This window comes from Centruroides sculpturatus, unplaced genomic scaffold, assembly GCF_000671375.1.
Source record: "Centruroides sculpturatus isolate CEXI.00-Female unplaced genomic scaffold, Cexi_2.0 scaffold728, whole genome shotgun sequence".
Taxonomy (NCBI): domain Eukaryota; kingdom Metazoa; phylum Arthropoda; class Arachnida; order Scorpiones; family Buthidae; genus Centruroides; species Centruroides sculpturatus.
Window position 1 is genome coordinate 18,569 of NW_019384847.1, and position 16,246 is coordinate 34,814.

The 16,246-nt window shown below is 29.4% G+C and overlaps 1 protein-coding gene across 1 annotated transcript; it reads right to left on the minus strand.

Annotated features, from left to right (window-relative positions):
• Positions 1-392: 392 nt before the first annotated feature.
• On the minus strand, positions 393-11,992 carry LOC111630393 (putative phosphatidate phosphatase). Its single transcript, XM_023374486.1, has 10 exons — positions 11,306-11,992; positions 10,876-11,027; positions 10,488-10,801; positions 8,453-8,510; positions 8,195-8,371; positions 7,809-7,936; positions 4,385-4,588; positions 4,224-4,281; positions 3,966-4,142; positions 393-3,707 (listed from the first exon to the last, which is right to left on the minus strand). Exons 1-10 carry the CDS (start codon positions 11,364-11,366, stop codon positions 3,579-3,581), a joined length of 1,458 nt encoding a protein of 485 aa, XP_023230254.1. The 5' UTR covers positions 11,367-11,992; the 3' UTR covers positions 393-3,578.
• Positions 11,993-16,246: the final 4,254 nt, after the last annotated feature.

Below are 16,246 nucleotides of genomic sequence, written 5' to 3' on the forward strand. Positions count from 1 at the left end.
ATTGTGGCAAATCAAAGAACAATTATACAAACAAACATTTGTAATTTCCACAATGAACCAATGCTCGACAAATAACTGTGTGCGAGTACATTTGTATTCGTCGTGTGACAAACCCTTTGGAAAAAGGCAATTATCTGGCACTCAAAATATACTGAATGTGTGAAGCTGCCTTTACATAGACAAATCTAAGCTTATATGGTACTGGTATAAGTATGCTATATGATGTTTGCTTAAAAATGTATTTCTTGGAACATATCTTTGGTTTTAAATGGCATAGACCTGTACTTTTAATTCTAATAATTATTAATGCATTCATTCTGAGCAATTAAAATAAATTATGTGCAAGTAATTGAAGCAATAACTAGATAAATATGAAAAATTATACCATTCTATTTTAGTTTTACAATACCAACAGAAGAACTGTTTCTTTATATATTTTTAATTATAAAATCATATGTTACATCTATAACAGATACAATGATACTGTTGCATTACATATTCAGGACTGTGTAATCCAGAATATATATGATAGAGTGATTCAGAGTATACAGTCTGAGTACAGCAGTATATGTAGCATGTAGTACATACACTGTTGTTCAGACATGTAGTATATATAGATTAAATTACATACTCTTGCAATACAATACAAAATATGTAATGCAAACAGTATACATTCTAGAATATATATTATGATAGTAACTCAACTTGTATACAGTCCAGAATATATATAACATGATATTAATACAAAGAGTGTATACAGAATTGCATTAGTAACAAACTGTATAGAGTCTAGAATATGTAACAAACTATTAATATATACAGTCTAGAATGTGTAGCACAATAGTCATAAATACTGTATGCAATTCAGAATATGCAACATGCAGGACCATTTTAAGCACTTTCGAGGCCTCAAATTTCTTTAGAGCAAAGAGACGAGGCCCCTAAGAAGGTAATGCTCCCACCCGTCATAATAAGCTCGTGTTAATGTAGCCCCAGTAACACAATAATTACACAAAATGCATAACATGGTAGATATTTTGGATTATAACAGGCTACATATTGCAAACATATGACTAGTGCTACATATCCAGAATACATAATGAACATTTATAAAATTTATATACACAGAAACAATCTTGTTTTACAAAATCTATGTTAATACTAATATATTAATGCAACAAGAGATGTTAACAGATTTATTTATAATAATATAAATATATAATAATGAATTTTATATTAAATTAATGTATTGTTTTTATACTTTTTTTTAACTCTGTCCTATGGGCACTAAGTATTCTGTATCTGTTGTGGGTTTGACCGAGCCCACAATGGTGGTGACTGGATGATGAAGGATGGGGCCCAATGTATCCCAGACTTACTGATCACAAAGAATTTCAGGGGTTTCCCGGATTCAAACCCGGTCTCCCAGTAGGCTGACACCTTAATCTCTTGCTATCCTCAATTTTATACAATGAAAGTTTTCAAAAGTAATCTAATTTTTAAAATAATTTAGAAGAATTAATTCCAAGTTTGATATTTCAACTTTAAGCTTGGTTCATTACTTTTTACTCTGTTTTTTCTGATTTGATTTAATAATAATTTAATAGATAAAATTCAAGGATTTATGTTAGTGTATGGAGTGAAATGAAACTTTTTAAAATCTGCACTAAAATATTGACTTTTTATCAAACTGATTGGATCTGTTTCAAGAAATATGATCATCAATTTAAAGATATTTAATATTTTGAATGTCAGACAGACTTCTTTGGTCATTTGAAGGATGAAAACATCCATAAGAAAGTAAATTTCTAAATGATAAAATATATTTTCATTCTAATAATGATCCATCAAAATAGATAAAAGTACAGTAAAATATAAATACAGGGTCTTCCAAAAAGAATGCTATCTCTTTAAAGGATTATAATTATGTTAATTACCATCTGAAAGCGTTGTTATGTCCACATTTCACGTTTGCCCATTACAATTTCTTAATATGCACCTTGTGTCACATGGCACACATCCAACTAATAATCAAATTCTTCCTATGCTCACTATGACACATCCATTGTTACTCCTCCCGCAGCAGCCACAATTCTGTGGCTCCTGCAGATTACTCACATTGTGCAGAGATGAACAATTCCAATCTTGTGAACTGCAGAACAAAACACCTCTATTGCCAGTTGCCATTTTTGTTTATAGTGCTTCCTAGTGGTAATGGATAACAAGATGTTTGAATGCAGACTGGAGGTGAAACTCAGATGGTTACTCTATCGATTAGGTATAGTTACAGACTTCTCAGATAATAATTAACATAATTATTATAATTTAAAACTGTAACATTAATTTTGGAAGACACTGTATTATAACGTAACAAAATTGCAGTTACTGGTGCCATGGTCTTCAAGGTTCAGTCTTAACATGCAGCAGTTCTCTTTATAGCATTATGAAGGAGAAACTTTCTTCACTAGGTCTTTACATTTATGATGTACAGTTAAAGAATTAATCAATTGGTTATCAGGTCTATTGATGTGGAAGATCATTTTTTTTCTACATTCTTCTAAAGATCAAGATTTGTGTAGAGAATAGAGGGGAACATACAAGTAACTTCTTGTGCATAGGGACTTTTTGAGCATTCTTTACATGCAAATTCTTAAAAGTTGCCAAATTTAAAACATTTAAAAGTAAATTCACTAAAAGATATATTCAAATTAAATTTTGAATTTTATAGATATTAGATTTTAAAGTAATAAATTTTTTTTTGTTGCTGCAATTAAAAGTTTCATATTCTTTTCTGTCAGAAATGCACAAAAAATTTATTTAGTAAATAAAATAATTAGGATTTAATACAATATTTAATTTATTTAAATATTTATATTTTTTAAATTCATTTAACTAGAATTTACTTCAGGTTCAGTTGGCATGTATTTAATATTCAAAATATTTTTGTTTACATCCTATTCCTGGATATGCATGAGCAATGACACTGTTCCACACTATCCATTTTCTATGTTTACTTATTCACAAAAGCATTACAACTTGATAAAGCGAATTATTCATCTTATATTATTTAAAGTATGGTTTTACAGATAAAATATCTACAAAATTACCAGGCATTAATTAAAATTGACTTTATCCCTGTACTATGTATAGCACTTAAGTAGTCTCTGTAAGGTTTGATACATCTAGCTGCATCAAAAATTAACATTAATATAATTTTCTGATTTTTCTATGGCAAAAGTAAAAAATATGTCTGATTGTTTATCAGAAAATCAAAATTATGGGCAATTTTTACACTGTTTTAAAAATATTGTATACCTTCAGCACATCAATCAGTGTCAAGGGCTTATAATTTTACCTGGAATTTGCTATAAATTTTGCTCTTTTGAAATTCTCTTTACATGCAAATATCAAATTAAGATAAGTTCCTGCATTAAACTCCTCATTTGAATTTATAAATGCCAATTTTTAATGTTTTAATCAACTTTCTATTCCTCTATTAAATGTTTAAAAAAATGCAAACTTCTGTAACATTTAATGATTACCTCAGAAATGGCCCTAGAATAAAAAATTGTAAGATGCTAGCTCATTCCCTCTTCCACGTCTTTGTCGCACGAATTGTAATTAGATAACTGGGTACTGCTGGGCGATGATAATGGATACTTTTCGTAAGCAAATAGCTTTATAGGTAGATTAGACACGTATTTGATCTAAATAGAGAAAAATAAATTAATTATTTAACACCCTAATTACCTGACTTAGTTCATTTTAATAAATTTTATTAAATTAACTTAATGCAAATTATTATTTAATGATTTTTTTTCATAACATAACCTATTAATTAATCATTTGCGCCGAATACAAAATGACTGAAATTTGTCACTGTCACATAAATGGGTTGCCTTTAAACTGCTCTATTCATAGTAAATTAATATTTAATTTTATTAAAATAAATTCAAAGAACTTACTACGATAATTGCAACAGAAGTGCCTAAAATTCCTCCGACTAGGACGTCACTCCAGTGATGTTTATAGTCGGATATCCGCGACAGGCTGATGAACCAAGTAGTTGCAAGTGCTAGAAACTGGAGAAATGGCTTCAGTAGTTTATTATATTCAAACTTCATTCTGTGTTGTAGATATATCTGAAATTAAAAAATAAGAATAAAAGTTTTATTAGTATTCATTTTTATGACATATTAACCAAAACACAGCAAGATACCTACTATAATATATACCATGGCATATGAAGAGAATGATGCATGACCGGAAGGGAAAGATAACCTAAAACATTAAAAGTTATTTTGTTTATACATAAAAAGAAATTATATTTAATTACTTTCTTGACTTATCGATCTTACAAAATAAGAAAAATATCTAAATTTACCATGATGAATCAGTATTTAAACATGCTTTATCTATAGAGAGACCATGAAATGCATGCTTCTCTCCATATTCTATAGGAATCTTTCTATCATTCTGCATATATTCATCAACACAGAGTTGAAATTCATTAAAACAGTTTCTAAAAGCTAGTTGTATGTCTTCACTTGTTTTAAAGGAGCCTTTCCTAATCTTTCTTAATCTTTCACTTTATTTTTAAAATTTTGTCTTGCATCCCCATAAATACAAAGTGTTTTTGTTTAAGAGGATTGAGTTATCCCATTTCTCACACATTTTAGCATAACTTTCAGTACAGCTTGAGTCATTCCGAATTTGTACTGATATGAAACAAATACTTATTTATATTCTGTATAAGTAAAATAGGCATTTTAAGGGTATAGTAAGATAAATAATGACATGTATCAAGAAATGTTTATTTCTGTAACTAATTACATGTATATTATTTAAAAATATACCTAATACCGCCAAAGGTGTATACTCTTCAGATTAAGTCAGTCTCTTTTAAAGTATACTGTCACATGTTAAGTCTGGACTATAAGGATACATTATTGCAGCATTCTCAAGCTTTTGTAGCTTACGTCAGACTAAAAACCAAGTAGTAAAATTCTACAGCACTGCTATTCAACTATTAAGAATATATCAACTGTTACAAAAAAGACAAAACCTATCAAAACCCTCTTTTCAAATTATCTCTTTGAAGTTCCATTTATTTATGACACTTTTTAATGAAATTCTAAAGAATAAATCAAAGTTATTATGAGATATTTTATATTCTTTGTATCAAAAGCTTGTTGCACATTGCTGCATTATTGAATTCATATTGTTTCGTCACTCACTAAATTTGTCATCTAGATATTCTATAACCAGGATATCCAAGAGACAGTCTCGTGTATAGGAAATTTGCAACTGATGTATACATAATCCACATTTTAAAATATAATCGCCAGTCTTTGAATTTTCGGTAAACAAGTTTAATCTTTCGACAGTTTAATCCTTTGCGATGATTACACTACTTCAATGCAGTTGACAAAAGATACTTTGCAATCTTAGAATAGAGAATTTAAATTCAAAATGTTAAATAATGCTAAAATATTCAGCTTTACAGGTTCTTAGAAATTCATTATGCAGTCGGAAAGTGTCGAGATCCTTCGAGACGGAGTATGTTTACAGATGACTAAAATGGTGTTTTTAGATTAAATTTAATATTTTTAAGCTCAAAAGATATAAATAAAGTATTAANTCCAAAAGAATTACAAGTAGATTTTTATATCTATAAGAAGGTTCAGTTACAAAAATCAGTTACAAGTAATTAAAACCAATTCGAACCTAATTATTATTCATCATTCAATCTAATTTGTTGGAAGAAACGGAGTTGCAAATAACAACATGCAGCCACTCCAAACTGCTTGTTATTGTTATGTTTATGCTGATGTGTAGGAGAGGTTCAAGCTGACTTTCCAACTGCTCTTTATATCATTTAGATTCAAATTTCAAATTACAAAATACAGATCTTGTATTTAGGTATAATAAATACAACAAACTTTATTGTGATATTTAACTTCATCTGTCGATGAATATATATTGATGAAAAATTTTTTAAAATTGTTTTATGTTCATTCAAAAAAAGTTAATTTGCTGTTTGTCAAGCTGCTTTTTATTAAAATAAAGAAGAATTTAAACAATTAAAATCACATTAATTCTGTTGAGTTAAATGTATTATAATAGAAAAATTCCAACCGGTTTTAATGCACTCGTGCATTTTTCTGTCGGAGATAATCAAATAATAAGAGCACAAACAGTCGTGTCAATGACAGCTTTCATTGTGTAGTGATGGCTCATTGTCTCTGATAACTGCATTGTGAACAGCTAAGACAATTGAATAAAGGATAATTATCTATTGAAAAGTTGACTTCCTGTAAGCTTGAAAAATACCAATAAATGTTTTATAGGTAGAAATGGAATTTAAAAAACGTCAAGAATTGGCAGTTTTCTTATAATTATATGTAAATTTAGTATTAAGAAATTTTTGAATTGTTAATTAGCTGAATAGTGAAGTATTATTACACATAATTAAGTAAAAGAAATTCAAGAAAATGTTGCAGTCTTTTATAAAATTTACAAAATAACTTGCTTTATTGGATTCCAAAATCAATAAATAACATGTTTCTATGTTGATTTCCAAGATTTTTTTATGTTAAATTCTCGTGAAAGTGATTGGAAAGATGTTATAATTTTTGACTCCAATAAAGTTAACATCCAGATGACCAAGATATTAAAGGTATCTGTCACATTGTGACTGGGAACCATGGGTTTGAGTTAGATGTGTCGCACTCTATCCCTGATCACCTGGTTTTCCATTTGTAAGCATGACTACTGTGACAGGCACAATTAAAAAGCACTCTTACTGCTTGCAAGAATTATCAAACAAAAAAGACTACAATAAAGTATTTTTGTGATATAAAAAAAGCTTAAGTATTTTTATACTATTTATTTTCAGAGTAACATCAAAGCAAAATTGAGTCACGTCGGCAAAGTGGTACACTCCGTCTCGTCTCATCCTTCCAAACCTTGTTTGATCTCGGCAACAAAGAACTTAGTGTACGTATGGGAGGATACGCCTCGAGAAGAAGAGAAGGACGACTCTTAATTTTTACAACAAATGGTATTAATTTATAAATTATTAAACAAACCGAATTTTTTTGTTTAAATTCTCTTTCAGCAATATTTACATAAAAGTAAAATCATAACATTTCGAAACAAATCGGGGAATATTGAAATTTCAAACAGTAGCTATCATTTAAAGTTATAAAATTTTAGAAGTTTGGATATTTTGGTTGTATTCTCGATATTAGAAACTATAAAATTCTAANAAGCGAATTATTCATCTTATATTATTTAAAGTATGGTTTTACAGATAAAATATCTACAAAATTACCAGGCATTAATTAAAATTGACTTTATCCCTGTACTATGTATAGCACTTAAGTAGTCTCTGTAAGGTTTGATACATCTAGCTGCATCAAAAATTAACATTAATATAATTTTCTGATTTTTCTATGGCAAAAGTAAAAAATATGTCTGATTGTTTATCAGAAAATCAAAATTATGGGCAATTTTTACACTGTTTTAAAAATATTGTATACCTTCAGCACATCAATCAGTGTCAAGGGCTTATAATTTTACCTGGAATTTGCTATAAATTTTGCTCTTTTGAAATTCTCTTTACATGCAAATATCAAATTAAGATAAGTTCCTGCATTAAACTCCTCATTTGAATTTATAAATGCCAATTTTTAATGTTTTAATCAACTTTCTATTCCTCTATTAAATGTTTAAAAAAATGCAAACTTCTGTAACATTTAATGATTACCTCAGAAATGGCCCTAGAATAAAAAATTGTAAGATGCTAGCTCATTCCCTCTTCCACGTCTTTGTCGCACGAATTGTAATTAGATAACTGGGTACTGCTGGGCAATGATAATGGATACTTTTCATAAGCAAATAGCTTTATAGGTAGATTAGACACGTATTTGATCTAAATAGAGAAAAATAAATTAATTATTTAACACCCTAATTACCTGACTTAGTTCATTTTAATAAATTTTATTAAATTAACTTAATGCAAATTATTATTTAATGATTTTTTTTCATAACATAACCTATTAATTAATCATTTGCGCCGAATACAAAATGACTGAAATTTGTCACTGTCACATAAATGGGTTGCCTTTAAACTGCTCTATTCATAGTAAATTAATATTTAATTTTATTAAAATAAATTCAAAGAACTTACTACGATAATTGCAACAGAAGTGCCTAAAATTCCTCCGACTAGGACGTCACTCCAGTGATGTTTATAGTCGGATATCCGCGACAGGCTGATGAACCAAGTAGTTGCAAGTGCTAGAAACTGGAGAAATGGCTTCAGTAGTTTATTATATTCAAACTTCATTCTGTGTTGTAGATATATCTGAAATTAAAAAATAAGAATAAAAGTTTTATTAGTATTCATTTTTATGACATATTAACCAAAACACAGCAAGATACCTACTATAATATATACCATGGCATATGAAGAGAATGATGCATGACCGGAAGGGAAAGATAACCTAAAACATTAAAAGTTATTTTGTTTATACATAAAAAGAAATTATATTTAATTACTTTCTTGACTTATCGATCTTACAAAATAAGAAAAATATCTAAATTTACCATGATGAATCAGTATTTAAACATGCTTTATCTATAGAGAGACCATGAAATGCATGCTTCTCTCCATATTCTATAGGAATCTTTCTATCATTCTGCATATATTCATCAACACAGAGTTGAAATTCATTAAAACAGTTTCTAAAAGCTAGTTGTATGTCTTCACTTGTTTTAAAGGAGCCTTTCCTAATCTTTCTTAATCTTTCACTTTATTTTTAAAATTTTGTCTTGCATCCCCATAAATACAAAGTGTTTTTGTTTAAGAGGATTGAGTTATCCCATTTCTCACACATTTTAGCATAACTTTCAGTACAGCTTGAGTCATTCCGAATTTGTACTGATATGAAACAAATACTTATTTATATTCTGTATAAGTAAAATAGGCATTTTAAGGGTATAGTAAGATAAATAATGACATGTATCAAGAAATGTTTATTTCTGTAACTAATTACATGTATATTATTTAAAAATATACCTAATACCGCCAAAGGTGTATACTCTTCAGATTAAGTCAGTCTCTTTTAAAGTATACTGTCACATGTTAAGTCTGGACTATAAGGATACATTATTGCAGCATTCTCAAGCTTTTGTAGCTTACGTCAGACTAAAAACCAAGTAGTAAAATTCTACAGCACTGCTATTCAACTATTAAGAATATATCAACTGTTACAAAAAAGACAAAACCTATCAAAACCCTCTTTTCAAATTATCTCTTTGAAGTTCCATTTATTTATGACACTTTTTAATGAAATTCTAAAGAATAAATCAAAGTTATTATGAGATATTTTATATTCTTTGTATCAAAAGCTTGTTGCACATTGCTGCATTATTGAATTCATATTGTTTCGTCACTCACTAAATTTGTCATCTAGATATTCTATAACCAGGATATCCAAGAGACAGTCTCGTGTATAGGAAATTTGCAACTGATGTATACATAATCCACATTTTAAAATATAATCGCCAGTCTTTGAATTTTCGGTAAACAAGTTTAATCTTTCGACAGTTTAATCCTTTGCGATGATTACACTACTTCAATGCAGTTGACAAAAGATACTTTGCAATCTTAGAATAGAGAATTTAAATTCAAAATGTTAAATAATGCTAAAATATTCAGCTTTACAGGTTCTTAGAAATTCATTATGCAGTCGGAAAGTGTCGAGATCCTTCGAGACGGAGTATGTTTACAGATGACTAAAATGGTGTTTTTAGATTAAATTTAATATTTTTAAGCTCAAAAGATATAAATAAAGTATTAAATTTAATATGATTTTTATTAAAAATGTATAAATATGCATGTAAACAAATTGTTCACAAGTTAAAATAAATAAAAAGTACATAAAATATTCAACATTGTTTAACTATGTTATTTTGGCTGGTAGGTGAATTAATAATTTTTTAATGCTGAAATTAATAAAAAATGTATATTTCTAACAATTATTTAGAATAAAATTAATTGTAATTTTTATATAATTATAGATTTATTAGATTATAATCAAAGTTTCCTCTGTTGAAGGAAGTTTAACAAGTTATAATAGTTATTTAATGTTATTTATAAAACAGAATTATACTGTTTACAGTTATAAATTGAGCTTAAAATAATAATTAAATTACATTTATTTTACTAATACTCAGTATATTTTAACTGTTTCCACTTCAAATTTGATAAACTTTGAACTGGTAATGAATCAAAACTGATAAACTGACATAAAAAAACCACTTATGAAGTTTTATCTTATCTTTTGAATGGTTATGACCTTCTTTCAAGCATTAATCAATTAAAAATATAATTTTTGTGTCTACATAATTGAAGATACGACTGACGAGACTTATAATTTATGTTTTGTAGAGTAAGATATTAGTTTTATTGCACTTACCTGGCTTCCCTGACCGTGAATAAATCCGGGTTTGTACAGTTAAAATTTTCTATGTAACGATATCCATACTGCAAACAGCTCGTGAGATTCACGTCGGGCCTGCACACCGCTATAAAGTGAGGCCTTAGCCTCCCCGTAGTATATTTAGCTATGTCGGTGAGTATCTGAGAGACACACGCTCCGAAGAGGAAGACTCCTATCTGTTTGTACAGCAGAATGGCCAGAGGAGGGATCTGAAACTTGTGTATCAAAAACTGATTTTTGTTCTGGCACTCAATCTTCTTTACACAGATTATACTTTCAGTGATGCTTATCTTAAATAGAGAAGAATGCAAATTTTAGAACTGGCAAGATAACAGTATTATTCATTCAATTAAGTAACACTTACCACAATAACTGGGGAAGTTATACCTATAACATACAGCCACATATTGGATATGGTATCCTTAACAAAAGGATAACGGATTGAATCGTCATCACAGTAGAACCCTCTAATGGAAGGTTTTCCAGCAACATAGAATATTAACAGAGGGAAACCAACTGAAAACAGTTACAGACAGACATATATATATATTAGAATTAAACTGATATTTACATTCTTTCTTAACAGGCTATTATTCTATTTAGCTTATAAGATAGTGTATGTTAGAGTAATTACTTTCCTTATTTTGTGATCAAAACAAAGTGAATACATCCTGCAAATTTACTTAAATTACATTTAAGCAAATATGCACGTGAGTAATTGAGTATTTATTTTAAAATTACATTTTAAAAAATACTCCATTACGCACGTGTAGCGTATAGAAGAGTGCACTCACCTATTGCACAGAACACAACGTCCAAGCACACCTTGATCAAGCGACTGTTTTGCTTTGCCATCAACACTACTCGACTGCTATTCCAACAACACTAGCTTGACACACTACCTATCGTCCTTGCGCCCTTTTAACGACTTTCAGAGGAAGTTGGGAATCAACATCCTGGTCAGTAGATGAGTTGTGATTGGTTGTTCCCTCTCTTTCTTTTGTATCTTAATTACACCAAGTCGCGTGGAAGTTAAACTTTTCCAGCATTTAATACCACTTAATTATAATAATTCCTCGCTTAATCGTTGGTTTAAACTCGCGAGCATATTTAAAAAACAAATACATTTTCACAGTTAGCTTTTTTTTGCGTGTGGAACTTTAGTTATTTTTTTACGTTAGTCACTCGGGATTTCTATACAAGTCACGGTTATGTTGCGCTTGTACAGGTATTCTGCTGGCCCCAATGTCACAGATGATAACATATCCTGAGAGATAATTAATATAACTATATAACAGATAATAGAAACGACCTTCAAAGTCAATTCAGTTAGTTGGATTACATTCATAACTCCTAACTGCTCCAGTTATTGTTGCTTAATTCGTATACACAGATTGAATTTTAAAGTAGTTTTATTGAAGTAAATATCATCTAAAACACTGCAAAACAAATTTTTTTCATCATTACTAAGTCTAGACCATGTTTATTTATAGTTTAAAATCTCATTCCGTTCGGTGGCTAAAAATAAATTTCTCCAAAATAGAAGCTATTAAGTTCATCGCTCTTTTATATCAATTTATTATTAAAATATTAATATATATATCTTTATATTTTGCATATTTTAAAGATTAATTTTGATATTTGTATATATTTATTAGGTATTTAGAAGTTCCGGTACCTGTTTTCAACGCGTAGAAAGATGATGATGATGATGATGATGATGATACGCATGATAAACCGGTGAGAATTCTTGATCATTAAATTGTTTAAGTTGCAAAACATTCACTAAAATCGGAAATTGTTTAGTTTAAAGACTAACGGACGAGTTAATTAAGTTAATTGATGCATAATTGGGATTATTAAAGAGTTCCTCACATCCAAATGTTTATATCGTTTTAAACCTCTTCCATGAAAATTTTAACGTTAAAATAATACAAAATTATGCCACATATTGACATTAGAAGAGCTAGGATGCTAAATTTTCCAGTCACGTTTATGTAATTATAACCTTAGTCAGGCAGTAGTCATGTTTCTATAAAGAAACTGCGTGTTTGAGATTAGTTAATTAACAGGAACCTCCCTCGTTTGTGCCTCTGAGGTCATATGGCTTCGTGTGGTTATCATTCTTATTTTGGGTTGTGATGTGTTGCGATCATATTCGAGTTAATGAGTAACAGCAGTTTTTTTTTTTTTAATTTAATACAGGTTTTTGGGGCTCCCTATTAAATTTTCGTAAGTATTTTTCTTAGTTAAGCTATGATAACATTGCAGCTTTTATCTATGAATTAGTGTATTTTTAATAATAAATGCTTTGGTAAAGTTAGTATGATGGTGCATAAATTGACTATAGATAACATAGAAAAATGAATAAATTATTTATGGTTACAAACCAATAGCAGAAAGTCTCTGTTCAGTGCAAAAATGCGAATAAAGAATCCTCTGGAGGAATTTACTTTAAAGAAGTTTGAGGAGAGCCCTCTAAAGAACCTTCTCGGTTCATTGTTCATAATCTTTGTATTGCTGAAATTCGCTGTGTTCCTTAATTAAAGGGTTCTTCAGAACTTTCTAAACCCTGTAAACTCCTCTAGAACCCTGTAAGGCCTGTCCACATATGTACAGTTTTTCTGCTACTTCTGACCTTCCTCCTGTAGTGTACAATGATATACTTTTGGCAAACATCCCCCTTTTTAATTGCCTGTACAATACAGTAGTTCAAGGATCCCGACATTGAAAAGTTGAGTTCTGCAAATATTTTCTGATAGATTATTCACACGAGTATTAAGTAAGCTTTTAAGAACAAATTCGTATGTCACTAACACTACTGAAACACCTCCATCCCCTCATTTTTCTATTATAATCTTTTATTTATTACGTAAATTAATAATGTCTCAGTTCATGGTTACGAAGCAACATTGAAATGTACTTTATGTAATCGTACTTATGCTACCGAGGTTTATTCATTGTAGATCTAAATTAAATACAGTAATTAATTCAAATATACTTTACTATAAAATCCTTATTTAAATAATTATATTATTTCATAGTAGCGATGAGAATTTTACATTTGTTTCTATTATTAAAAATTCGTGTTCAGATGGCATATTAATTTACTTGCTAGCAGGAAAGTGAGATGAGAGGGAGGGAATTTTTGTAATTACTTCGATATTAATCTTTACTACTTCTTCGCCTAAATAATTTTAATGAAATGTTCGCCACGGGTATGCAAACACAAGCTGTTGAAACCAGGCTAGAAGTTCGCTAATCCGGTACCTATGGCACCGGATAATCGAAAATGCTAACTTATCTGGTGCCTACTTAAACAGTACAGTAGTATTTAAGAAAATATTTAAATAAATACTGATTAAAAATGTAATAGTTAACAATAGCTTAATACAAGATGCGAAAACTGACAGCATTTAAAAAATCTTCAGCAATAACTGTTAAGAATACCAGAAAAAAATAATAGTAAGTAATTTATTGGGAAGTAAACAAATTGTCTGGAAACCATAAACTGGTCGTAAATAATATAGATGTATACGAATTACAAACTGTTTATACGAGGAAATCTAGAAAGCAAAGAAACGAGAGGTTTTTCTGTCAGATATTCTAGTAAAAATCCCGTTTAAAATTTAAGCAAATTATTCTCCTATATCCTTTGATTGAGGGAATTATAACATTAAGAAAACGTTAAAAATTTGAAGGATTTTCTTGCAGTTTTGCAAAATTAGGGAAAAACATTTTCCCCAAAATTTCTTAATGTTTTACAGAATTTTCTCTATATTAATCCTGCTAAATTGAGAAGAAATATTTCCAAAAAAATTTTTTTAATGTTTTAGAAAATTTTCATTATACCAATTTTAGAAAATTAGAGAAAAAAATTTTCCTCTAACATGTAGGGAATTTTCCCTACATTAATCCTGCAAAAATATCGTAGAAATATTTCTCCCCAGATTTTCCCTCTCAAGTTTAGAATATTTAAGAAAAATCTTTATTTTTCAAAATTTTTTAATGTAGGGAATTTCCCCAATATTGATAGCTAAATTTTCCTCGATGTAATTATTAAACATCCCAAACTTTCTTCTGTTTACATTTCCTTTTTTTCCCCTTTTTTTTAGTGACAACATACGATTAAACTAATATTTATTTATCGTAAGGTTAAACTGTGTGAAGTTTAACGTTTAAAAAATATTACTAACGATAAGAATTTTTTAGAATTTCTTATCGTGTTATCACGATATCTGATATGCGAGATGGAGTTATTCTAAATCGATATTGTCAACAGACTGAAAACTTTCAAAGGTCAGCTACCCATCAATTTAAAAGTTTCTTTGACCTTTTCAAATATTATTGCCCATTTACTGTAAATTTAAGGGATATTTCCTATAGAGAAGGGAAATTTCCGACAAATTTTCTTTCCTAATTTTAAATTTAGGGAAATTTCCGCAATTTTCCCTTCTCGATGTATAATTTTATGAAAATAAAATTCAGTTTTTCGAAAATTAAAAAAGTAGAGGGAAAACTTTAATTGAAATTTTCGTTGATTTTCTCCCTCACAATTTTAATGTAAATTCTTTCTTTTTAATTTGGAGAATTTAATTTACAATTTTTTTCCACTCGTGAAAACAGAGAAAACTATAGAATTAAGATTTCCAAAAGTTTTAGGGATTTTTCTTCTGTTCACAATTTTATATAAATACAGTCAAACCTCTACCATTAACGGGAACAGCGGCCATTTTTATATTCGCATCAGTGATCATTGTTCGGAGATTATTTTCTATACATTTTTTGTTCAAAATGGCTACTGGTTTAGAGTTAACCATTATTGGAAATTGGACAGTGTGAACACTAACCGGATGACTGAGGCGATTAAGGGACCATCTGGGATCTAATGAGGATCCGTATCTAATCCGGAGAGTAACCCCAGGAATTTTTCATGAGCAGTTGGTAAGTACCAGATATGTGGAACCCGTCTTTCACCACATAGTTGCCCCATTGTGGACCTGGTCGAACCCACGATGGATTGAAAAAAATGCCCTCTAGTGCCCACAATAAATAAATATATATATATATTGTGATAGTTTCCTCTTTATCACGTTGTGCAGCTGCTCTTTGTTCGCAAACAATCAGTTTAGATCAGCTGTTATACTGTTTATTTTATTATTTCGTTTCTCTAGTTAACACGAAAGTTCACTCCCATTTCGTGCTTTATTTAACAAAGAAAAAAAAATACGAACAATTGTTAGCCAAGTCGTTTAACTGTCGATAAAATACAAACATAATAGGAGAAAATAAATAAATAAATAAATAAAATTCTGTAGTTACTGTTCCTTTCTATAAAATTTAGTCAGGATTTTAGGGAAAAATCATGTAAGCTGGTTTAAGTATCTCATATTATCAGATGGAATTTTTACAGGAAATTTCTACTAAATTTATCATAAAGAGTTGTAGTCTCTGCCAGAAACTCATTTATTTTTTACTACATCGATAACGAGAAAGGTTAAATTTTATGTAACTTTTAGCAGAGTATTTTTCTTTGGCCAAGTTTGGCTCCCTCGTTTAGTCGTTTCATAATTTTTCAGAATAGAATAAAAAATCCTTACTTTCTTTAAACAGATATGCAAAGCGCTGATGAGGTTTTTTAAATGGTTATTTCCGCCCTGTGGGCATTAAGAAGGCCTTATTTTTAGCAAACCCGCAATCCGGACGCCCCATTGTAGGCCTGGCCCACAGTTGGG